The following is a 25,939-nucleotide window of genomic DNA, read 5'->3' on the forward strand; positions in this document are numbered from 1 at the left end:
ACAAAAAACAATCAAATGTTACTAGAGTTTAAAATATCAGTGTATTAATTTTTTAGTAATTGATTTTCTGAACTATCCACTACTTGGTGCTTCACTCCAGTATATTATAAACACTGCTATAGGCTTTGTGTAGTGTTTCCCGTGCCTAGATGAGAATCTTAAGGTATAAAACAGTGTATCAAAAATGATATGTTGTGCTTTGTGGAGTTAATGTTTTCGCTACACCTCAGACAAAACAGCTCATTTACTAGTAGGGCTTGCGAGTTAAATTTAGTTATCTGCAATAAATAAAAATGGTTGTTTCACACGGCCCACTAAACTTGTGCCACATTTATCCTTTCTTAAGAGATAATGTTTATGATATGGACATATTTTTCTTGTCTGCTGATATTGAGTTCTAACCTTACACTTGTAATTATCGAAAGATGAAGCCCATGGGGTTTTCTGCTATTGCGTCGTCAATGCGCAGCGAATTTAAGGTCATGCTTAAGGGAGGCTTGAGTTTGAGATTGGCAAAAGTGTGAGCACCTTCTTCTACATAAGGAGATTGCCAGCTGGTATTGCACAAAGCAGCAAGAGCATGTGGAAAGTTTCATATTACCATTTTGTTTCAGTGCGTTTGACAAGAAAAAAGAGTGTTCACAGCTTGCAGCATGTCTTATGCTTAGGGAGAGAGATGATTGATGGCTCTTCTGCGAAGGAGGTTCAACATTTTTTTTCTCTTGCGTGAGGACACAGATGGCTTGCCCCATGACTCACTGCATTTTGCATTCTCTCTTGATGTGCATGTGTGCAATGGCATCTAGAAATTAAAACGCAGTAGGGCGCTCATTGCACTGGTGCTGGTATGCTCATGGAAGAACATGGCTACACTACACATTAAACACCGCAATACCATGTCAATGCACTTGAGCTCAGCGTCGGTTCTAATACACTTTTGATTCCTACTTGTTCCATTAGAGTAGTGGTCAATATATGACCTTAGGAGTAGTACAGATGAAAAGGTCGACAGGCAGATTAAAAATAATTGCCACTATGACTTTGGAATATATGAGTAGTACTTTTTGGGAAGTTTGCTGTTTTCTCTTTCCTATACAAGTAGGCTGAAGTAAATTATAGACTTAGCTTCTTTCTGCTTTATTTTAATGTGCTGTGCAATCTTTTCCCATTACAGTGGTGGTGCGGATCCCGAAGAGGATGTTCCATCAGCCGACCTCGAAGAGGGAGAAATCATTGATTCAGGACAAGAGGACAGTGATGACCAGAAAACTGGTGTGCTCACACAGAAAACTTTAATTACATACATTTCATTGCATTTGCCTCATTCACAACTCCAGAAAGTAGTCAACCGTATTATTACATGTGGTAGGCATGTATAGTAATAAAATCAGGACAACATACCACATAAGAACACAAGAAGAAAATGGGTAGGGGGAAGCATATGTCATTGCACTGTGACTGAAGTTTTACTGATTTAGCATGAAAATAACGCTAGTACAAGAAAACTGGCAAAGAGTCGTGCTGCGATTGTCAAGTTGCTGCTGGAGCATGGAATATGACATCAAATCAAGCCATAAATTATGCTGAAAAGAACAACAAAAAACATTTAGGGCCTGTGTACACAAAGCCCCATTAGTTCATTGCTTGTCGCAACTTGTGACAGCACAGTACAAGAAAACATTTTCAGCTCTCTATGATTTTCATCAGCATGTGGCCAGCATAGATGGCCTCCGTTAGTGTTATATACATTGGCACTAGTAGACATAGCCTGATTAAGGGCACAATCTTCCTACTTTGGACACAGCACTCTGGAATAAAAACACGTTTGGTTAGCAAGCGTATACGTGGAAGTAAATATGAAAAAAAAAAAATGTATCTAACATGCACTGAACAAATAATTAAACACATTCTTAGGCTTTTTTTGCGATAGGGGAATGGGCTATCATTTCATATTTCGGTGACTTTCAGTGCCTGTAACAAGAGAACCGCATAAAAGATAATGTCATAGAAACAACTTCATTGAATGTTTCTCGGAACACTCTAAAACTTATCAAGTAACATGTTCTGCCCTAAAATACATGTCTAAAATTTTGTATGATCGAACCAATAAGCCCACTGATCTTTTTTCAAAAAAATATTCAAGAGTAACTCAGGGTGACTACAAGCGGTATACCATTGGTGTCATTTGCCTAAAGTGCACTTAATTTTTGTAAACGTTGGTTGAAGTTACTTGAAACACCCTTTACAAGAACTAACCCATACATCAGGCCCCGTTATGGACAATGGTGTCACATGGAATGCGGTACTTCAGAACATTTATTTTCACGTGGTAATTGAGCCATTTCTAATTTTCCTGGTTTTAAACTCGTGTAAAACGCTGTGTACAGGGTCCTTGAGGTATTTTTAATAAATAAATAAAAGATTCAAAAACTAACGACTGGTGGCACCAGTTCCGACGCCATCTTGCCGTGATGTCATAGGTTTTAACAGTGTTTTCTCAAGCCTAGTTGAATTTTTTTTGTCGATAAATATAGGCTGTGTTGTATTCTAAAAGAGTCGGAGACTGAATTTGGCAAGATTTAATAACTTTTACTGAGGGACAATAGGCAAAATACAAAAAATACCCCTCAAAGTCCTTGATATCACGTACCTGTGCTGAAGTTTGAGGAACTGTGGCCTTCTCTGGTATTCAACTTTTATAAGAGTACATCATCAGTCTTAACTCGATTTATTAGTATTGTCTCTTGAATGCATTCTCGACTACTGATGTGCAGGGCCACCAGGCCCACTGCTCAAGGGACCTCCACTGCCCCCTCAGGAGGCACTGCGGCCAGCATTCACCAAACTGGAGAAACGCAAGCGCAAGAAGCGCAAGAAGGAGGAGCCTGGTGGTCCTGATCCAAAGGTAGGTGCTCCAGCACTGTGCCTCCCTGTTTATATATGTATAGATGCTAGATGCAGGCAGTTGAGACTGAGGTAGAGAGCAAAATTTATAGGAAACACGTGTACAAGCTTAGCTTGCACAGGTGAGGGTAGAGCAACAGCGCTGGAAAGTGACCTGCTGTTCATTCCTGCTGTCCTAGAAGTGACCATAATAAAAAATGCTGCCCCTGAGTAACTATGTGACCCTTGCTATAGCAACAGCAGTAGTGCCTGCTTACCATTTGGTGTCCCTAACATGGTGTGCTAGAACTCACGCACAAGCTGATACAGTATGCATATTTGGCATGAACACTTGGCATGTGGTATACAGTACAAAATGCTATGTGTGTCCCTGAGGAACAATCAGCAATAGATTGCACAAGTATCCACGATGAATTGAGTATAGCATGTAGTGGAATGTTGCGCATGTGCAGCCATGTCTAGCTTATGCAGGTGTTCAGTTTTACGAAGAATGTGGCAGTACGATATTAGCTGGAAATCAGGAGACCGAAATCAGCAATAGTTCAGTAATGGCACATTCAATAGGTTGTCAACAGGAACATGGAAAAGAATGAATCATTGCCCAAATGGCTTATTGAAGACTGCGATCAGCAGAGGTCGAACAAGGGATGTCACTGAAGCCAACGTTTCGACAAAGGGCCCTACTTACTTATTTACTTACTTACGTACTTACGTATTCTTACTTAAGTGTATATCCTTCTTATTCTTGCATTGGATTCGTGCTTGACATATCTAAGAAACGGTTTTGTTATGTTTTTACTCTTACACGCCACACATATATATTGCAAAAATATACCTGTGCTGTGTTGATAAGCATACTTATGCTAAATTATGTGTCAGCCCGGTGAAAGTGTGCTGCGCATGCGGCGAGGTACCAGTATTGAGAAGCATGTCACAAGTTTTGTAGGATGCAATTGTTATTGTGGGGCCACTGCATCTGCTAGTGGCTTCCTTTCTGAGATGAAGTGACAAGACAGAGACAGTGGTTCAGGATGTGTGCAGCCTCATCACTTAGCCACTCTTATTATTTCATTTTCAGGCACGAAGTTGGCATGTAAGTTAACTGGTTGACCATTTATCAAATATAATGAAAAATATATATTTTTTTTGCTTCTGGTTGCCGTGAAGGCCCTTCAATTATTATTATATTTTTTTAATTGATGCTTTGAATTAGTGTGTCATCATTCCCACTTCTCCAAATCCTTGTCGCCCTCCCCCTCTGCATGGTGTCCGTGGTCGGTTGTGTGCTTTTGTGTGTTTATGTGGGATGTGTATCTGGATGTATAACTGCATAACAGGCTAGATATGTAACAAGATCCAATATTCAGCAGTTTAATTAAGCCATTAAGGTATCTAAGTATGCACAGCAATCTACTTGTAAGCTCAGTGAACAGACAAATAACACTGTAGGTAATGCTGCATAGGAGAAGTTACGTCATGCTGAAAGGCACACGGCAAGGGCTACAATGTGGAGATTGTTTTGTGTGCTTACATTTAATTCGTTGGTGCCGTGATTCATAAACAAATGCCGACAAAGTTTCTATGCGATGGCACAATTTTAGCCTGTTCACTTAACATGGTGTCAATTCTGAGTGCTTCCTCCGTGTTGTTTGAACCTTATATATAAACACAGCATATGTTTTAGCATGTAGCAAAGATTTATTCTTGCTTTTCTTGTAGGAGCATGAAGAAGACGGTTACTGTTATTACTACAGTGTAAGTTGTTACTTGAGCCCTGCGGCACCGCGTCTTTAAAGTGCTGTCTAGTGCTTCAGGGCACGCATCTCTCTTTTTTGCAGGATGACGACAAAGATGGCTATTGTTGTTATTGTAGTGTAAGTCGTTGCTTGTCTGTTAAGTTGTTGCTGTGAAGGCACTGATGTCTTAAACGTGCCGCTTAAGCTCCATGGCATGCATGACCTTTCTTTGTAGGAGGAGGACGAAGATGATTATTGTTGTTATAACAGTGTAAGTTCCCTCCCATGTGTGTTGTTGCTTAAGCAGCAGGCATGCATGCAATTCAGGCTCAAGAGCTTTTGCATTCTTCCTTGAAATTTTTATTAGGATGACGAAGACGAAGATTTCTATTACCACTGCGTAAGTTAGCTTGTCAGTGCTTTCTTCACTGGCAAAAACTGTATGCATTTGAAGTGTTGGCTCATTAGCAGTGCTGGTGTACATGCCATTTCATGCACTGAGATGGAATGCATTTCCACGCATCATAGTTGTACACTTCCCAACTGCTGCCTGCTTAATAGAGCTTCCATAGTTACTTGATTAGTGCAAGAACAACGGACACGTGAAAGACAACAGGACAAGGCGCTAATCAAGTAACTATGGAATCGCACCAACTAGCCCGCCAACGCATTGTGCTTAATAGAGCTATAGTTTCGATGCTTTGACTTTGCAGCAGAAGCGGGCCCATTACCTAGACCATGATCGCATGGTGGATGACACCGTGTGGTTTTCACCCGAGTCTGGTAGTGGGCCATCACGGGGGCCGCCCATGCACCACTCACACCATGGCAGCTCCTTGCCTCCCAGAGACTTCAGCTCTCCTGGCCCTTACGACGACAGCTATATGCAGTGAGTATACAAAGGGCCAGATCAGAATTTAGGTTTTCATCTGGAATACTGCAGGTGATTCGCATGAATGAATCACCTCAAGATCTGCCTATGTGAAACAAATAAACTACCATTTGTAGAAAGAGGTTACTCGCCTCGGTCAACAGATCCATGCCAGTTAGCACAGTTCCTCAAATGTCAGCATGTGTTCCTGATGTTGATCACTGACCTGTTTTACTAATGATTTTACCTGACTGAGCATTGTTCTGTCAAGCCCTTGCATGCATCAATAATTTGTTTTTTTTTGTTTTTGTTTTTGTTTTTTCCATGTGAACAAACTGCATGAACAATTACGCTTCACGTGAAGAAAATATACCATGCTGAGGCATATAGAAGCTTGCATATTCATGACAAACTTTGTTACCATCTCTAGTGTTAAGCAAGGGCTTTATGAAGCAGCTCTGTCAACAATTTGCTTTTAAAACTTTCTTCTGTTTGCAGTTGTGTCAGTTTTCTGTAGTCTGTGCTGCTTGGTCATTCCTCCTATTCCAACCTCTGCTTATTTTAGTCAGTCTTATTCGGTAAATACGGACAATGTTATCATGACAAAGTAAGTAAAGTTTGTTCGAAGCTTCACAGCGAAGAGCTTGACAAATGCAAAAAGATATATATATATATATATATATATATTGTTTTAGGGACTGAAACCAATGCCTAAATAGTTTCCCACTCCATCTTGCCATGCCTAAAACGACATGCTCTTTGAAGTTTATGCTGAACAAAATGACAAGATGTTGATTGTCTATAGCTAGGCTGCTAAAAAAACGGGACATTGCCTGTAAGGCCTTGATGGCATCTTTGCCTGTTGTCTTTCTTTCTTTGTAGCATGGCTCTGCTCCACGACCAGTTGGAATTTGAGCGTTTATGCGCCTCCCGAGGGGTGCTTGAGGAAATGCTAAACGATGGCCTACTAATGCGCATACATCCGTGTGATATGTAAGCCCAAGTGACTGTTGTAACAAGTGGGAGTATGCTGCATGCAGGAGGACATCTGGCTGGCCACTGTGCATGGGTATTGGAGGGGTACGCACTAACAAGAACTGTGCACTCTCACTCGCTGTTTTTTGTGGGTTCAGTGACTGGAATATGCAAATGACAACGGCAGACGCTTCTGCTGCTCTTGCCTGCTTTTGGTGAAAACATACCCTTGGGCTGGCTGGTTCGTCATAGTTTGCAAACAGTACCAAAGACCACGAAGGACCGAAGAGACTGGAAGGCTGCCACAAGGCACACTGACAGTTGAAAGTTTATTTCTTGACCATGCAGAATATATGCAGGCTCACAAGCAAGCAAATATACATTCCATTGTATTGCACCCTTTTGCTGAAGTGTGTCTCTAGTTTATTGCTTGTAAGGCCAGCATGTATTCTGATATCAAGAAGCAAACTTGCAGTTGTTAGTTGTGTTGCTGTGGCTGTCTTTCAGTCTCTTCTGTCCTTCTGTTCTTTAGCGTCGTTTGCAAGCAATACTTTTGGTGGCTGCACACAACCTTCACCTTCTCTTTTTTTTTTTTTTTGCTATGTTACATTCTCATATGTTCACATTTGACTGCAAGGAATGCAATGGCTGTGGACAGCTAGCACTGACACTAGAAACTGCAGCAGTGACTGCTCTGTTAGCTGTTCTGATAGATGCCTGACATTTATTTCTTGCTCAATTTAAAGGTGTGATTAAAACAGTCAACTGTCATTGTTCTAGATAACAAGCTACCTCAAGTAACCATTTTGTATCATTTGTGCCATCACCTTGGAAACGAAAAAAAAAAACATTCATGATTTGTAAAAATGGCACAGAAGTTGAAGGCAGCTTTTCATGCCACCAGGAATACTTGGCATGAAAAGCTGGGAAAAGGCTGTTTGCTAGCCCTCCGTCCTCTCATGTAAAGACTGTACCAAGATTTTTGCACAAAGAGGCACACATAAGTTGATTAAAAATTTGCTATGTTAGTGAAGTTCTGTGCAAAATGATTGCTAATCATCAACCTTGCAATACAATCACTCCTCAGCCTCTGTGAAGTTAATGAACTGAAATAGTTTTAATGAAACTTTAAAGTAGTTGACACACAAACAGCAGTAGAGGAGATAACAGATCGGTGCAGGCATGAAACAATCTGAGTCAAAACTATGGGAAGACATTCTAACCTATGAGTACTTGAGAATGGAATTTGGAATTTGCATGGATAGCCTCAAAATGTGCTGAAGTGCAAAGCTCTGATTCCAAGCCTGAAACAGATGTATGTCACGACTAGGTTACTCACATTAGTTAATCTAGAAATTCAAAGGTACATTCTTGCTCATTCTAACTAGCATGTGATTGAGTATCAGCTTATCACTACAGGGTTTCGTGTTTTCATGAAAGCCTCTTTTCAATTAGTGTCAGTGCTAACAGCCACCTTGTGGCTGGCCCATTTCTTCTTCAGGTCTCCACGAGGAGGATGTGATTCGCCTGAAGGTAGCGGGGGCCCTGAGGGTCACCAAGAAGGCATGGGGGGACCACCACTGCCCCACGGCAGTGGGTTCCCAAGTGGTCGAGGTGGTCGCGGTCGCGGAAAGCCTTTCATGATGGACAGCCGAAGACCTGGGCCCCCGAAGAAGAAGAAGAAGAAAAACAAGCTAGCATTGTCAGGTGGCAGGGGTGGTGGCGCTGGTGGAAAACGTGATGGGCCATCCAAGCGCTCTATATGCAAGTTCTACCTGGACTCCAAGTGTGTCAAGGTACGTGCAATTTAGCAAGTTCTTGCTCGTGCTGTGAGGTGTATTGTGTTCTCAGATCCCTGTGAAGCACCGGAAAAATAAACAAGTGCTCCTATCTTTGCCTTTAAGCATTGTATGCACACATGTTGCCACACTGACCACAACCTGGCCTAATGTCTGTAAGGCCTGTTCGTGCATTTTGTGGTCTCATGCTGCTGCAGCAGCAGCAGGGCTTACCTGCACAGTGTAAACAGCCTGTAAGTTCTTCAACTGATAGAGGGATTGTGCTTCTTGATCAATATGGCCATAAAGCCACCTGAAATGAAATGCAATGTTTGCAAAAAACGTGCTTGATGCAGCCTGAAGACCTTTCAGTGCCTATTGATCACATGACAGCAGTTGGTGAACATGGTCACGACAGTTTTACAATTCTAACTTAAAGCGCAATGCATTTAGACGCATTTCAGGCTAACATTAAATAGCAAGGTCTGTATAAAACCGAGAAAACAATCATAACAAATTAACACTTCATACATATTTTTTCAGTTATCAAAAAGAGTGAAAACACTAACACACTTTAAAAAAATTATTTTCAGTGCTATTACAAATCTATTTGATAATGGCAAAGTAAATAAACTGTATGACAGGAAATAAACAATTAATACTTGTAAAAACGAATTATACACATACATTTTTTATATTCTAGCGTTAAACATGCTCATGAAGGTGAATAGAAAGCAGATATTTCTCTGATACACGGTGCGGCAAACGGTTAAAGACCAGGAAGCATGGTGGTGTATGTGACAAACAGTTGCATAAGGAACTGACTTAAGGGGGGACATGACAATGAAAACTATTTCCATTGTTTATGTAACTAACTTGATGAAATTTGGCACGTGAATGTAATTTATTATGGTGATATCAGATCTGAAATTAGTTCCGAGATATCTGTTATAGTTTGTGATTTACAACAAATTGACATACTCTAATTGTCATTCCCCAAATAATTGATTAAAGTCGTGGAAATTGCTCTCGATTTTTGTGGCATAATGTTCACAAAGCAATATTTTGTGCTATAAAGCTATTGGTATATTTTTTACTACACAGTAAAAATAAGAAAAAAATTGTTGCATATTACTTTATTATGCATATTGCCTTACAAATGACTTTCGCAAAATGTGAATGATAAAAATATTCATCGCATGCAGACAAAACTGTACAGCTTTATAGCACACCTCAATGCTTCAGGACTTATATGCAAAAAATGATTCTACCTTCATTATTTGTGAATTGGCGAAGGGATGAGTGACAGCAACTGCCTGAAAATTAAAAGCTGAAAAAACATTGCCCAAAGTTCTTTTTGTCAGAATCATTGCAAGAAAGCCTTAGAGCACCTAAAACCTGCCGGGACAGCAGTCCTTCACTGAGGTCACGTTTTCTTTGCACTTCAGTGAAATCCTTGGCATTTCGTAGGACACCGTTTTTAAATGCCTTGCAATTTTATCGGCAGTCAGCAATCAGACGCGAGCAGCAGGCCCGTCACAATTGCAAGCCACAATCACCATTGCGCACGCAATGCGGTCAGTCTTGCGCCTCGTCAAGATCGGCGGTGTTCACTTCCATGGATAGCTGTATCTTTGCATTTCATGCTTTCCTTGTCTACCGCGCCTGTTGACAGAGACTACCTTTGCGCGCATCAGGTCACACAACCATGCGAAAGAGCTTCACTGCTGCAAAGAAAAGTAAACAGATCTTCTTTTCTTGCGCAAATCATGTGCCGATCACAATCGGGCAGCAGCTAGGACAGGGCTACCGAAGAAACGAGATAACCAGGCCTATCTTTAAATTTCAGTCTCAGAAACACTCAAAATGTACAGCTTGCCGCTGCTGAAATGCACGTGAAACAATCGTGTGCGTGATTCATATCTACGTCAGCCAATAGGGGCACTCTGCGTGCACCATGTAACTGCAGTAATGAATTGCGATGCTAGTTTTCTCTTTTCACGATCGGCCTTTCACTTTATTTTTTTGCATGCAGAAATACGATGCTGCGGCTATCTTTAGCTTCGATCTTCCCTGTTTACGGCGATATCAAGAGGGCAACACTGCGTCAACAAAAATCCGCGCGATGCAGTGGCACCTCTCGAAGCCCAATTTTCTTGCAGTTTTGGCGACAGCACACTGGGAAAGTGCTGTTTTCTCGATTTCTACCACACGTTTTGTTATAATATTTCGCAATGAGGTGAAAGAAGGTCCGAGGATTGCAGACCATATAGCGCAGTTATATTTAAAACTTTAAGCTTTGTGAAGTATTGTGCAGTATCATATGTGTGTACCATGGTACATGGTAATGTACCTTTTCGTACTTGCGAACGCTAAGACTTTTTGCAGCTGATAGTGCATGCACACGGTGCAGAAGTACCTGAACAAACTTTTCATATACAAAGCATTGGTTACATTGTCTGCAAAATTTTTACCGGCATGTTCTCACTTACCTCGCTCTTCCCTTCTTGATCCTACCATCATGAAGTGCAATTGCTTAGAGTGTTGATTCAGTCCACTGCATTGTGGCTTTTTGATATGAGCAGCGTCTGACGGCTGCGTGCAGTGGGATTAATTTGATGCTCTGGTGTTATGACAAACATTCCCATACAAATGTATCTTCTTGTTTGCAAAGCACTGTGCCTTGGCAGTGTAATCACACTGCCTGCCTGCCTGTCTTGGTAAACCATCTGCGAATTCATAGTATGCACTATAGAGCACAAGGATTAACCGTGTATGCTTAAATGTGACTGTCTGCTTCAAATCGAAGTGATAATTGGTGGCTTTAGTGGCCTTTATCAGCACATGCACTAAACCTCATTAATACAGGGTGTCCCTGCTGTCGTGCACCAAGCTTAAGAGGGGGAAAAAACAAAACAAATCCTTTTATGCGAATGAAAGCAACTGCATGTTGTTAACAACAACAACATGAAGAAGCCTCCACTATTTCTTGTGTTGTTCCTAATTAGCTTGTAATGATTAATTATTTTTATTTATGGTAGATATGCAAACAGTAGGTTTTTAGAGCACTTTCAAAAACGTCAATCTTGCCTGTTTCTGGCGCACTATCTCTTCTGTGGATCTTTTTTTTCCCCCATGTTTAAAGGAAAACTCGAGAAATATGAAGAAATTCTGACCCAGCTTCCCGCTTGTGTGCCGCAGATGCGCAATGAATGAACTAATTCTGCCTTTTCATGGATTGTTTTCATCACAAATATGATGCATCACCTTTCTTCAAGGTGGCTGCTACATTCATGCCGATGTTTTGGTTGGCTTAACGTGATGTATCTGTAGCTTCCGATAAGAATTTTGATAATTTGGATGTGGAAGGCTGCTTATTGCTGTAACAAATGCTCATGGCGTCACACATAGGGCTCGACAATAGGAATTTTGTGGCCATGCCAAGACAAACATTCTGTCAAAGTAATGCAACTGCCGCGTTAGGCATGAGGCGTCCTTCGGAACGTGTTTGAGATATGCACTGCTACAGTGCCCAAGTGTCTCGTAGATTCTAGCATGTAAGTGTGTGCTATTGATGAGTGAATAACAGGCTGTTTGTCAGGCCGAAATAGAAAAGTAACCGTGCACATTGATTTCGTGTAGTGAGAAGACACTGCTGTCATGATGCATGATGAAACTATGGGCACCTACCACAACCGCAAGCTGGTGAAGTGCTGTTCCCCCCCCCCCCCCAAAAAAAGTGACGTCTCCACGTTGATTTTGCACTTGCGCAGGGGGCAGACTGCCCATTTTCACACGATGTGCCGCAGCCACGCAAGGCCGACCTGTGCAAGTTCTACCTGGGTGGCTACTGCGCCCGCGGGGAGCACTGCTCCTTCATGCACCAGGACTTCCCCTGCAAGTTCTTCCACACAGGTGCCAAGTGCTACGCAGACACCGCTTGCCGTTTCTCCCATCAGCCCCTGACGGATGAGACGAGACGGTTGCTCCACAGGGTCAGTGCTCTTTGGGTGCCACACTGCTGTACCGGGAAACCACTCTGCAGTCTTTACCCACATTGTGTCATCTCTATGGGCAAAAGTAAAGATCCTGTTGTCGGCCAGATGGAGTTGGCTGAATATGACGCCACTTTAGCCAGATGGCAAGAGAATGTCAAGTTGTGAATGGCAGCATACCACTATTTTTGAAAAGTATACAATTGATGCATTCTGCCAGTACTCGTCCAGCTGTGAGGCCAAAACTTGGAGGATGACAGCGAAACTTGAGACTAAGCTAAAGACTGTACAAGTTTGCAATGTCAAGGAAAACGGTAGGCGTGATGTTGAGAGACAGGAAGAGGGCATTATGGATTAGAGAGCAAACGGGTGTCACTGATGTTCTAGTTGAAATTAAGAATGAACGTGTTGGGTAGGCTATCTAAGGTGTACAGCAAATAATCGGTGGTCTGCTCTATAAAGTAATAAAATGGATGCCAAGGAAAGGAAAGTAGTTGGAGATGGCAGATGATTTAATGGTTAGGAAATGGGTAGGCATGGGATTGAGTCTCCTGGTACAAAACAGGAGTAATTGGAGTTCACTGAGAGTGGCCTTTGTTCTACAGTGGACGTAAATTAGGCTGCTGATGGTAATGATGCCATGGTACAGTAGAACCTCGATCAACAAGCTACGATCGTATGATACATCTCACGGTGGCTAGATCACAGGAAAACAAGAAAGTGCACAAGGTGCGCATGATCGAGCCCGCCGTGGCAGCTTCACCGCAATTTTTGGCTGCTCATCTCGCGTGAAAGCGCCGGCGCGCACTCACTTTCTTATTCCAGTACCAGCAAATTACCTACTGGGTCATCGCACGCTGCATTCGTAGCTTTCGCTACCAACCCTATTGCAAGAAGTATCTTCATCTATCTGTTTCACAGTGCATGGTGCTGTTGGAAGCGTACTGCATGCCTTTAATAGGCGATAACCCAAACACCCTGCCGCTCCCTGCTGCAGACTGCGATCATATTATACGTTTTCTTGCCGCTATATCCATTGAAAACACGAAAAGGCACAAGGCCAGCACGACCGAGAACAGTAGCCGCCCGTTAGCTTCCCAGCAATACTCGCCTGCCCGTCTCACATGAAAACACCGGTGTGCACTCAGTTTCTTTTTCTGGTACCAGCAAATGTCCCCCCGGGTAGTTGCACACCGCATTCACAGCTATCACCGCTAACCTTATTCCGATAAGCATGTTCACCTCTCTGTTTTACAGCACGTGGGGCGTAGTGCCGTTAGAAGCGTGCAGGCGATAACCCGGTACACCATTCCTTGCTGCAGGTGGCGCGATGTGAGCGTCATGTTTCACTTTGGTGGCATTTGGCGTCGCCCACCAGCTCAATTTCGTTTTGGTTTTCCAAAAACAATAAGCAGTAAAAAAAATTTTTAAATGTGTCTCGCACTGCTGGAGCCCCAGTAGCTCGAGACGCATCGGCATTTCCGGGGTCTTGTGCCACAACGATTCGCGCCCTACTTTGCATTACGTAGATGTCAATTACGGTAAGCCAGCGTCGTGCAAATATGCCGTGACCCTCTAGATTTAAGAATCTGACAGGTGGCAAATAACGCCGAACCTGACAATGAAACGGCATGAACGGTGCCTCCTCTTTACCGTCGGCGCCGGCTACTTGCGGAATGGGGACCGAGTCGTGATATCAGCACAGTCCTTTCGTCTGTTGTGCAGATTGGCCTTACAATAACCTGCCTGCCATAAAGTTGGGATAGCCCTTCTTTATTTTGGATAAAAACTGGAAAGCCAACTTTCTATGCAATAAATTGCTGCAAAATACAAGTCCACACTAATAAACTCAGAACCTCAATTGTATTCTCGGCTGCGGCTTTATCCCAGTAAATACATCCTGGGATAAAGAATGAATGAATGAAAAAAAAAAAATTCAGCATTTATTTTTTATTTTGGATGCAATTAGTGCGGAACATCACTAATTAATTGGTTTCAGAGGAAAAAAAAGGTCTTGATTATATCCAACAGAAATTCTATTGATATAAAAAAAAATCTTTTCCAGGCCTTCGTATACTAGAACTGAGCTGAAATTACTGCTGGCATACTAATTTAGTGTTCCCTTTAACAAGCGTAGACCGTACTGTATATCTTGATTTCTATGTACCTGATAGCTTGCTACATTCTTGTTATGCAATGCTAGGACACTCCCGAGCATGTGCCGCACCGTGTTCCCTTGCCTAAAATTTGCAAGCAGTAAAGCTTGTGAAACATTTTCTAATGGTATTCAATATTCAACTTTTCTTTTTTCTTGATTCGATTCGATATTCGATACGAAGTCTACTATGCGGTATTGGCACACCCCTACTATTTACCTGCTGGTTCAAAGATAGTGGCAGTGTAGTGAAGAAGAGGGACGATGCAGTGGGGCATCCTTACCAGCGCTGTCTAGTGGGTCAGTCTCTCCTGCGCATCGCTCTGACTACGCCGCTGGCGCTCGCGGTGCCTTGAACTGACCCAACGGTTGGCCCTAACGCCTGTGTGCAATAAACGCCTTTACAGCAGCAACATACTCTTCCTGGAAATACTATTGGCTTCCTTTTTTTTTCTTGTTTTTTGCACTAAATCAGTGCATCAAGATGGTGTTTCTATTGTGACTGGTTGAACACAGCATCGCAAGATGTTGCCACTGCACCATTATTCACATCTGTGTTTCCAGTATCATAGTATGCATTAGGCCGAAACTTTCCATTATGTTCTGGTCACTGCAGCTAAGTACATCCTGGGATAAAAATTTTAGACACCGTGGATGCTACGGAAATGCTGAATTATATTGTGGCCTGATCGTACAGCTTGGCTTTGACAAGCACAGACTGAACATTAATGTATAAATGCTGGTGCGTGCCTAGTAATTACAGGCTGTACGCATAGGCCACATGGAAGTTTCATTTGTCTATGACAACGTGGTCCATTAATTATTCACAAATCAGGGAGCATTGTGTAATGACTTGTCTGCCCTAAACCAAGAAGCAGGTGTTGGCATGATGTGCCCCTTATTGTGCACTCATCATAGGAATCCTACTTGCTGCTTTCCTCTAAACTTTGCCTCCTGGCATGCCACTAGATTTTTTTACTTAGTTGTTAGGCTCATTTATTATTTGTTTACTGACCGCTCAGTCATAGAAATAATTAGCAGCAGCATCAACCAGCATTCTGGTTTGACACAAATGTAGATACAGTACCATTAATTTTACAACACTGAGAAGCAAAAAATTAAAACAGTGAGTGGCTTGATCTAGCTATTAATTATTGAGCAATCATGAGAGAAATAAAAAGAAGATATTAACAGGCAATTTTATTAGGCTAGTTGTTACCAATCCCTGGTGGCAGGTAGCATGGAATTGATGGGAATACAGGAAGAACAAAGTACAAAACACAAGTGCTTTAAGATTTTTGACATATGAAAGGAAAATTTTAATTGGTTGGTTTGACAGCCACAGCCACGAGTAGCTACTACTGTTGCCATATGCGCTGTTCTAAAAGTGTGCTCAATGTGTGCTGCTGCTTCCAGTATCTGGACAACCACAGTAGTCGTGGTGATGATGACATTCCCCCCGGGGGTGGCCCGAACGGCCCTGAGCCCCTGGATCGACCCGATGGCCCAGATGATGACCAAGGACTGGGTGACGACTTTGGAGGGGGACCACAGCCAGGCAAACGGCCTTCGTTGCTGGGTTCGCCCCCAAGGCATGTGAAGGAGGCGGCCGAGACATGGCGCATGCAGTTCCTAGGGGGAGGGGGGCCCCCCATGCGGGGTGGACCAAATGCCCCCTCTTTCGGCCCCCCACAAGGGCCACGCATTATGAGTCCCCCAAGAGGTCCAATGCAGGGATTCCCACACAGGCAAGACCTTCTTGTTGGGTTAGGGTGATGAGCCCCAATCCTAACCATTAAGTTCTTAGAATGACTGAAAGTTGAGCAAGTTTGTAAGGATTCATTGTACTGAAAGGCAGGCGTGCCAACACGGACACCGTGTTTGTGTTGTTCTTTTTCTTCTACTGTGGCCGTGTTTGCATGCCTGCCTTCCAATACAGTGATTTGCTTCCCCACCTAGCCTGTCTGCCATGCAAGTGGTGGTCATCCTTCAAATGGAGGCATAGATTCAAACATGCGTGTTAACTCGTCGCCATTGAATGTGATGGCTTCATTGAGACAGTGCTGCTTGCATGCTTCAGCATGAGTTCAAGCTATGCCAGCATGTCATCCTACTGTTGCTTCATGGTTTGCTCAGGTTAAATGGATAAGTGCAGTGGCATGCGAGCCTCATTTTGGTGACCCTCAAATACTTACTTATGCACTCATCAGAAGTCAAAATATATTTGGAAGGACATGCAGATCCAGGCCATAAACATGGACTGAGCTTTGAGATACATTGTGTGTTGTGTTGTTATGGAAGTGTTCCAGGCAGAAAGCTGGCTTATATTGCAACAAACAAGGTTTAACCAATTGACAACCTGGTGTTAGTGTACTGAATTTGTGAGTTATAAAAGTGAAGTGCAATCCATACAGTGTCTTCCCTTTTCCTGTGTTCCTCAGATCGTTTCTCAGCCGCAGAGGAAGAGTAAAAAAAAAAAACACATTATTGTCTCTATGCCAATACAGGCCTGCATTCTATATGGACTCCTTGTCTCAAAGCCCCGTACGTGGCTCCATGCCACCGCCAGGTGCCAGCCCACCTCAGATGGGCGGCCCATCACCTGTGCACTGTATGGAGGATAGCTTTGGTGGACCATCAGGCCCCATGGGTCCTGGCGGTACCATGCGGCCCTTGCCTCACGGCCAGATGGGTGGGTTTGCGTCACCGAACATAGCCTCACCACCTCTGCAAGATCAGGGTGGCTGTGGTACGTTTGGCTCCTTTTCTTATTTTTTTCACCTTGCACTCTGGCATTGTGTTCTCATTGCACATCATACAGTCTCGCATGCATCGCACAGCACAGAAGGAATTGTATGCTGTGCAAAGAGCCCATTTCTTGCTGCGCGTGCTTTGGCACTGTGGTGTGTTATTGCCCTTGTTGAAACGTTCCTAAGTTTCATCTTGCTGTTCCGTGCAAGCAGTAAAGAAACAGCGGCATTGCTATAAAGTTCGCGGGCCCTAACTTCACTGAAATGTACCTACTGCTTTTGCTGTCAGAAATGGTGTGTTTGCTTTCATTGATAGACAAGTTTTTCAGGCCCATCACTGTTTGATGGGCTATTCTCAGTAATGGTAAGAACTCAGGCCACAGTGAGTTTCAATATCAGAGAAATGGAGGTAGGAGCTGCTAATTTGATGGACATTTGTTGACATTCTAAGTGCATCTGTAACACACATGCAGTTACAAGTGCTGCAACAAAAACTGCAGTTTTGTAATATTTGTTAGTACAGTGACTGACTGCCCATGAATGCAATTGTGAAAATTTCTTAATAATTGGGCAGTGTTTTAATAAAATTGAAGTTAAAGTGGGGTGATGGGGGGGACGGGGGGAATCAGCATCTCCTTACATCATGCCATCTGCATGCGGAATCTGGTTCATAGACTTTTGATGGTTTTGCACTTAACTATGATAACATCTTGAAATTTCGTGGTTGTTGTGTGCTGCATGTTTGTCCTGTGTGCAGCTCCAAACGGGATGCTCCGTCAGTCAGTGACTGCAGAATAATAAAGGTTGTGCCATTCCAGGTCCCACTTTTGTTCCTGATGGTCGTATGTCACCACTGGGGATTTTCTTTGATCCGAGCCAGGATCATCCAATGAGTCCACCACATCAGCAACAGCAGTCCATACCTGGCCTCAACTTGCTCAGCTCACCCTCACCGCCACACAACCAGGCAAGTGAGGTCACTCTTGTTGCCACAAATTGGGAACAGTGGATTTTAAATTTGGGCGCCTGGCACCATGCACACTGCATTGGCGTAAACTAAACTAAACTCTATTCTCTTCCTTGGTTCCTGGTGAAAGTGCTGCTTCGCTGTATTTTGAATATTTCGCTATATTTCATGTATCTTAGCATTAAGTGAGATGGAATGAAATGGCAGAGGGGCATTGCGATAACTATTTTACATGGTAAGCAAGCCCACCAAGACTTGTCAGATCTTGCAGTGATGAACATGTGTGCTTAATATTATTACGTATGCATGATCGGAGAGCAAATTGGGATAGCAGATATTCTAGTTGACATTAAGAGAAAAAGAAATGGAGCTGGGTAGGCCATGTAATGCGTAGGGCAGATGGACCATGAAAGATGGACCGTAGGGGGTGGACCATGAAAGTTACAGAATGGGTGCCATGAGAAGGGAAGCGCAGTCGAGGACGGCAGAAAATTAGGTGGGGTGATGAAATTTGGAAATTTGCAGGCGCAACTTAAAATGAGCTAGCGCAAGACGGTGGTAATTTGCAGATTGCTGGAATAGGCCTTCGTCCTGCAGTGGACATAAAGATAGGCTGATGATGATGATGGTTGCGTATTGCAATAACTCTGCTGTCTTTTGTAAAAGCACTAAAGCATCACAGGATCCAGTGGCTGTTGCTAGAAAGGAGAGAAACACCGCGAAATGTCACAGAGCATCGCCCGCACCAGTGGCAAGGAATCCCAGCCTCCAAAGCTCTAGAAGCGCTGCAGAAAAGGAAGGCCCGAGAGATTTGCAAGCAGCAGCTTTTGGTTCTTGATAACTTGGCTCGTGCAAAATACCACTGAAAAATTCTCATGGGAGAAGATTCATGGCATTGTGCAATTTATGTGCAAAGCATTTTGCAACATTTTTAGAGGGGTCATAAGGTCCCCGCTCATTAAGGGCAGGGTGGTGGGTCTTGTCAGCTGCAGCCATACATAGACGCATTGCTGATCTAACAGTAAAATTGTATTTGCTTTTAGGCTCCAGAGCCAACCAAGATTCCCTCGGCTGACACAAGTTCAGATGAACCTCATCAGTCACCACAGCGTCCTGTGCATGCTGATGAACAGGACACCAGTGATGACTCGCTCCACGCTGTCAGTGACAAGAAAGTCCTTCCCCCAAACCTGCCACGGAGGCAGCGAGAGCTCTTCATGAGGATTCAGCAGCAGCAGCGCACAGCTGAGATCACAGCAGCTGCTGAGTCGTCCATTTCTGGCAGCACAAGTCATGCAGTAGCCACTGACAAGACAGAAAATCCTGTTGTAGCCAAGCCTGAGCCAAAGAGCATTGTCTGTCTGGGTAACAGTGAGAGCAGTGATGATGACGAGGATTATGACGACGACCAGCCGCTCAGAGCTGTCTTGAAGAAACTCCAGCAGGGAGTAAGTAGAACTTGTCATAGTTTCATTAAAGGAGCTCTGAAACACTTTTTGAACATACAGTAAAACCTTGTTAATTAGGATTTCACGGGACTGAAAGAAATGTCTAAATTAACCGAATGCCAAATTATTGAGGGTATAAAGAAAACAATAAACAAGTGCTTACTACATCAACACACTTTTATTTACCTAATGAAACAGCAAATCCTGTTTCTATTTTGCACAAGAGCTGTGCGGAAGCTGCAATTCTTGTCATCTCGTGACTGATTAGCAGCGAAGGCCTCGCGACTTCCTTCACAGCGGGGCCATGACATGAGTCTTCATCTGAGACACAGTTTTCATTATCGCACGCACATCCCGATGTAACCAGCACTCTTCATCATTGACAGCATCTGCCATGTTTGTGACATTGCGCGTACAGCCATTGCACTGAGCCAAAACAAAACTACTGTTTGCAGCAACTGCTGCGGATGAAACGGCAGTCACTATCAACGCGATCATGGACGGCAACCATGCAGTTATGAAGGCACGCGGCCCGCATTCTTAGTAGTACAGTAGAACCCGGATATATTGCATGTGAAGGGGATCACAAAAATGTTATGCAAAAATTTTCAAGGGGGTTTTACTGCTGTTCATTATACACAATAATTCGTTTTATGTGGGTTCGATATATCCGGATTCAAGTGTACATTTTCAGTAACAGAATTATTGCTTATTTGAGTTAAATAAATGAAAAATGTACATGTCTGCAATGTCAAAAAAACTTTTTAAAAAACATTTCATTTTTGCATTGCCGGTTTAAACATGACATTAGCGCATTGCTGCGTCTGCTGCATGTGGCCTCCGAAATAAAAAGCGCAGCGTAGATACCGCGGCCACCACGCAATGCCGCCTTGAGCCGTCCCGCGTTCAGCCTTAGGGCAGGGCTACCGGGACATTGCTCCCTTGCCGTCTCCCTTGTGTAGCTTCCAGCACGCTAATAGAAATTAAAGGAGAGAGAAAGCCACTAATCGGTCTGATAACTACTTCTAAATTCGCTTGTGCTTGAAGGATCCGAAAAGTTTGACAGTTAGCTGTGTGCCCGGTAATCAGGGAGTCATGAATGCTTTATGTGTGAACAATTAAAGGTAACATTGTGAATTATGGCCAGTCCCGGCTCTGCTTCAGAGTGAGTGTCAAGACTGGTAGCTAGTCAAGTGCCACACAGTACATAGTAATCACAGCTGACAATTGACTTCACAGCTCATCCATTGTGCATGCTCACAAACCAGCAATGTGAGAGAGTGTGCGAGTTTAGTTGCCAGTACCAGAATTTGTCCATTAACCACACATTTTGCACCACATTGTTGCCAACTGAGTCATGGTTGTCCTCATAGCTTTCAAGTGAGGCAGATGATTTTCCCTGAGGCAGAATCGCTGCTATTATGGACGTAGCAAGCCATCTTGCAGGTGGGAAAGTGCATTGCAAGCAGCAATGAAGGCGGATATGGCGAAGTGCAGGCTGTAGAAAATAAAGAGAGCGCCTAATAGCTATATTGCTTCTGTGTTTCCTTATTTTGGTCTATGACTGAGCAGCATGTGCTGCTGCTCCACTCCATGTTATGCAACCCTACAAGCATTTAGTGCTTTACATGCTTTGTCACATAAGCTCTCTCCATGTAATCCATGTACTCTGTTATTTTAGTCTAGGCATCTTTTCTTTTTTTCTTCAAACCTGCATCAATTGTGTAATTATTTGCATGAATTTTGTAGTAAAAGACAAGTAACTCTGTGCATTCTGTCATTGTTACATTAGCTAGGCATTTGAGATTGGGGTAGCCCATATATTGATGAGCCCTCAGGGTCATTTTAAAATTCTGGCCTGTGACAGTGCTCCCATTTACACTGTCAGAGCACCTCTTATGTCCTTTGAAGTTTTTGTGACATGACTAGAGCCACCTGTAATGTGTAGTTTCATATATTGCAAGGTTAAACGAATGTCATTCATTGTGTATAACGTCATACTTGCTATGTGAAAAAGGTGCAAGACATTAGTTCAGTGGTGCATAATTCATTTTAATCCATAATATGAATGGAGGTTGGTGGCATTTCAGCCTGTCTGCATGTGCACGTATGAGCCCCTTTGAAAAATATTGAACTCCTGCATCGAGAAACTGCGTTGTTACTAGCAAGTGGTCAGTGCCAGTAAAGTAATCACGCTGCTACGCTTTCTATTTTCAGTCACTGGAAAGCTCAATGCCAGCAAATGTTCTCGGCAGTTGCCCCACCAGTGCGCCGTCAGCAGTGCCTGCAGCCTGCTGGCACGTTGCCTTCCATGGCAGCCATAGACATTGCCAAGATGTTGAGCAGCATCCGACAAGTTCCCAGTCAGCCACAGACTAACTTTTGGAAACAGCTTTTCTCGGGAGTGCCTGCTGCCACTGCAGCTGCTACACCGGTGGCAGATACACCTGCACCACTTTCTTCGGTGCCAGCGGCAAGCAGAGATCCGAGGCGGGCCAGGGCTGACAGCCAGCTTTCCAAACCATCAACGGAAGTGTCGCACTTGTCACGAGACCCAAGACTCAGAGACAAGCCGCCAGCTGTCCTCAAAGCTGCAGAAGTGGCCTTTGTGGAGTCCAAGGACGGAGATGTGCCTTACCGACTCACATCAATCCTCAGGGCGCTTCCAAAGTATGACGATGTTGCGCGCAGCGGTACCATCCCAGAGTCTAAGCTCAAGAATGATCCACGTCTTGCCAAGTATGCAAGCCAAAAGGTGCCGGAAGTTGTGCCTCCTGCAGAAGTCGTGCAGTCAGTCACCCTTCCCCTGCCTGCTGCGCCTGTGTTGCCCCTGCCATCTGCGACTGTGTTGCCCCTGCCTGCTGCGACTGTGTTGCCAAAGCTGCCCACTGTCAGCAGGCGTGATCCAAGAATGGCCCGTCATCTTGAACAGCAGCAGCCACCACAGCAACCACATATAGTGGAAAACAAGCCACTTATTTCAGAACCACCAAAGGTCACACCTCTGCCTGCTGAAGTCGTTCCAAAAGCTGATCCCAGGAAAGCTGCTGCACTAGCTGCCAACGGTAGTGCCATGCCACTACGATTGGACCCACGCCTTGCAAGACGGCTCGATCAACTGCAAAAGGTGGTCACCCCGAGCACGAGTGAGACACCTGCCTCAAAGCCCAAGGACGAAAGCGCAGTGAATGTTGACGGAGAGCAACAGCAGGAAACCAAGCTGGCCGTCAAGCGCGATCCCAGGCATAGGACCAGGGGTGCTGGAAGACCCAAGGCAAGTGCTGATGGGGCAGGTCGCAAGAACCGGATGGACTATGCATCGCCTTTGAGTACGTACGAAAGTGAGGGGGACAGGCCTAGTGGCTACAGCAGCTACCAGCGGCGACCACAGCCACGGCCGCCCGTTCTCCCCACTGACGTGCCAGCACCCGTCATGCCGCCGCCCCCATCAGTCATGCCACCAGCCCCAGCTATGCACGACCTGATGCCAAATATGCCACCTTCAGGTGCCATCTCAGATGACCTCTTGTTTGAGGCTGACCAGGCCATGAAGTCACTCAAAGATGTCTTCAAGACGAAAGATCCAACGGCTTCACCGTTTTGCTGATGAAAGCAGCTGCTTTTGTAAATAACATGACCAGGAAATTGTTTCAGGCACAAGTTGCTCACTGTTTGGGATGTGGCTTCTGCTGGGACCCCATGTGCAATGTGTGCCAGCGAGTATTGCCCATACTGTACATAGCCTCAACACGGAACACAAATGGGCTGTTGTCATGGTGCCAAATGGCGCTGAAGAAAGTGCATGCATCGCTACAGACCTGTGGGTAGTGCTGCCAAGCACAACCAAAGCAATAGCTCGCCATCCGTGAACACTCGTCAGTGGAAGCATGCAGGAACATGAGGTGTGCCGTGTATATACAACTACTGCTGTGTCTCAAAAAGGCCGACTGCTTACAGTCTGCACTACTCATGATGGAGTGCAGAACTGCCAGTGCCTTTGTGGCTTCCTTGCATGTTTTATTTGCCTGTATGTAATTTCCCACTCTCTTGCCCGGTTCAATGGTCTTTGCAGAAAGGTCAACATGTTCAGTGAGGCATAAAGGTTTTTCATGTGGGCATCAGTGAAGATGTACATTTTACCTCACTATCAGTCCAAAGTTAAAAAGATGTACTGGGAGAACAACAGATGTGTTCCAGCACAAGGGATGCGCATTTCTCTGTTCTTAATGGACTGGTGGGACAAAATAAAGAACTTTACCATACTTGCTGCGAAACCAGGACAACATGAATGGCTTGTGTTTGTTTGTGTGCTTACTATTGTTTTGCAAATCTGTTCATTTTTGGCATTGGCACAACTTTTAAAAAATTGTGTGTGTTGGGGGGGGGGGGGGGTTAATTATGACACCTTCAGATGGCACTATTTCATAGTACAGCCTTACAGAAGTGAAAGCCACATCATAAAACATCAGCAGCGTACACAAACAAAAATGTTCAGCATTTATAACCAAAGATCTGATGATGATGCAGCAGTGTCTATTCATTTCTTGTCTGTTTACAGCTCCCCACACATTTTTTGTTTGTACTACATTGCTCAAGTAGCCACATGTCATTATAATGAAACAGATAACAAACTCATGGGCTTAATGAAATAAATCGAATTCCCATAGAAGCCCATGAATTTCAAGTGTCATTTTAATGACGCATATAGCAAACCTTTTTGTTAATAATGAAAAAGTACTGATTATTTTGCACAGATTAGGCCATAATGTGGTGACAGGTGATGCTGCTACTAACTCCTAATGAAAAGTTCAAAACTTCCACGAGCTCTTGGTCACCTCGCATTGCACCAAATTGGCTGCATTACCCAGTCGGTAGACATCCTACTTCCACGTTGTACTTCTTCCACTCCCGTCACCTCACCACCGATGGATGCTGTGCCATCCAACTGTGGCCCCCATAAACTCCTGTTAAGGGCTTCCAGTCCTGCTTTTATATTCTCGGCGATTGCCTAGCTTTCAGCATTTTGTGAGCAAGCCAATAAAGCACTGCAAGCCTCCGACTTTGTACAATGGTCATTGCTGGATGCCAGTGCAAAAAAATTGAAGCTTTCTTGTCTGTGTGTCCAGTAATGTGCACTGAACAAAATCAGAGGTTTGCAGCGCTCTGCCTTCTCCATGAAATGCTGATAGGCCTAGCGATTGCCGAGAACATAAAATGACGCGAAGCCGTGAGCTCATTTGCATGACTGCACACATGCAGCCATCCATCCATGCCATGAGCGGGTGGTGCATGAACACATCTGTGCACTTCTTTCATTTCTTTCACGGTTCTTCACCAGCAAGCATTTGCAGAGGCGCCTGCTTACTCCTCTTAAACTGCACTTATAGCAAGGACTTCTCAGGTCTCAGTCAAGTCTTATAGGCATTTGATCTTTTGTTAGCCATCTGTTAATTTCTTTTTCACAATCCAATGAAAATAACCTTGTACCTTTATATTTGTCCTATAGTAACGAAACTCACCATACATACTCTTGAAGATATGTAGAATGCTGATATCTACTTGAAATTGCATTATCTCCCACCAGTAGTAGTGAAAGTACGAGGTTATACTTCAATAAGTTGGGGAAAAATTATTTGTTGAAGTGTCGTCATTTTTTTGCATAGTTCTAGTAACTGTACACGCTGTTTGGATATCGGCACTCTGTGGTTTACAAAGAGTTAAATAAGCTATAGCACAATGCCTTTTGTCAAAATTAGTACACAAGAAAGTACCTGCAAAGATCACTATATTTTACCGTTGTGTAGAACATAATTCAAGAACTATAGCAGTTGCACAAAAAGCTAATGACATATTCGAAATATGTTTGAAAAACTCTATAATTAGCTGAATTTTCCGACCCCTAGTGCAAATAATAATAATAAAAAGGATGTTTTGAGGAGTCTCTCCCTTTAAAACAGTTTTCTGCTCTAAGGAAACAAAATATTGTCATGTAGTTGAACGACAAAGTGAGGGCGCTTTTAAACAGCATTGTAATCTGGCGATGGCTCATGGAGCCTCAGAAACAAGTGAAGATTGTATACTTAACCTCCTATATGCTGCATCATGACACAAGGTCGCAATATTAGCACGAAGAACATTAAAAGAAGCTGCATTATGTTGCCTCACTGGATCATACGAAACCATAGACAAATTCATGTACTTATGATTCCCATGATGTCGGAAGGATGGCAGTGCCAGCTTTTTGTCTAGTAATGTTAGTATCAAACTATACATGAGCTTTGTGCACAAAGGTTCATGCTAGTGCTTTTTGTGCTCAGTGTAAAAAGCCAATTGTGCACTATGAAAATAATATACTCTAAA

At 43.7% G+C, this 25,939-nt stretch overlaps 1 protein-coding gene across 1 annotated transcript in view; it reads left to right on the forward strand.

The window, feature by feature from the left end:
* Positions 1-23,843, forward strand: part of LOC119433474 (zinc finger CCCH domain-containing protein 4-like) — a 28,154-nt gene extending 4,311 nt beyond the window's left edge. Inside the window, exons 2-11 of the mRNA XM_049658413.1 lie at positions 1,175-1,272; positions 2,775-2,905; positions 5,354-5,529; positions 7,988-8,282; positions 12,038-12,259; positions 15,831-16,162; positions 16,922-17,163; positions 17,983-18,131; positions 19,175-19,579; positions 21,819-23,843. Coding sequence (XP_049514370.1) covers positions 1,175-1,272; positions 2,775-2,905; positions 5,354-5,529; positions 7,988-8,282; positions 12,038-12,259; positions 15,831-16,162; positions 16,922-17,163; positions 17,983-18,131; positions 19,175-19,579; positions 21,819-23,186 — 3,418 coding nt within the window. The 3' untranslated portion in view covers positions 23,187-23,843. The remainder of the gene's footprint in view (positions 1-1,174; positions 1,273-2,774; positions 2,906-5,353; positions 5,530-7,987; positions 8,283-12,037; positions 12,260-15,830; positions 16,163-16,921; positions 17,164-17,982; positions 18,132-19,174; positions 19,580-21,818) is intronic.
* Positions 23,844-25,939: the final 2,096 nt, after the last annotated feature.

The sequence above is a fragment of the Dermacentor silvarum genome, chromosome 11 (assembly GCF_013339745.2).
Source record: "Dermacentor silvarum isolate Dsil-2018 chromosome 11, BIME_Dsil_1.4, whole genome shotgun sequence".
In the NCBI taxonomy this organism is placed as follows: Eukaryota; Metazoa; Arthropoda; class Arachnida; order Ixodida; family Ixodidae; genus Dermacentor; species Dermacentor silvarum.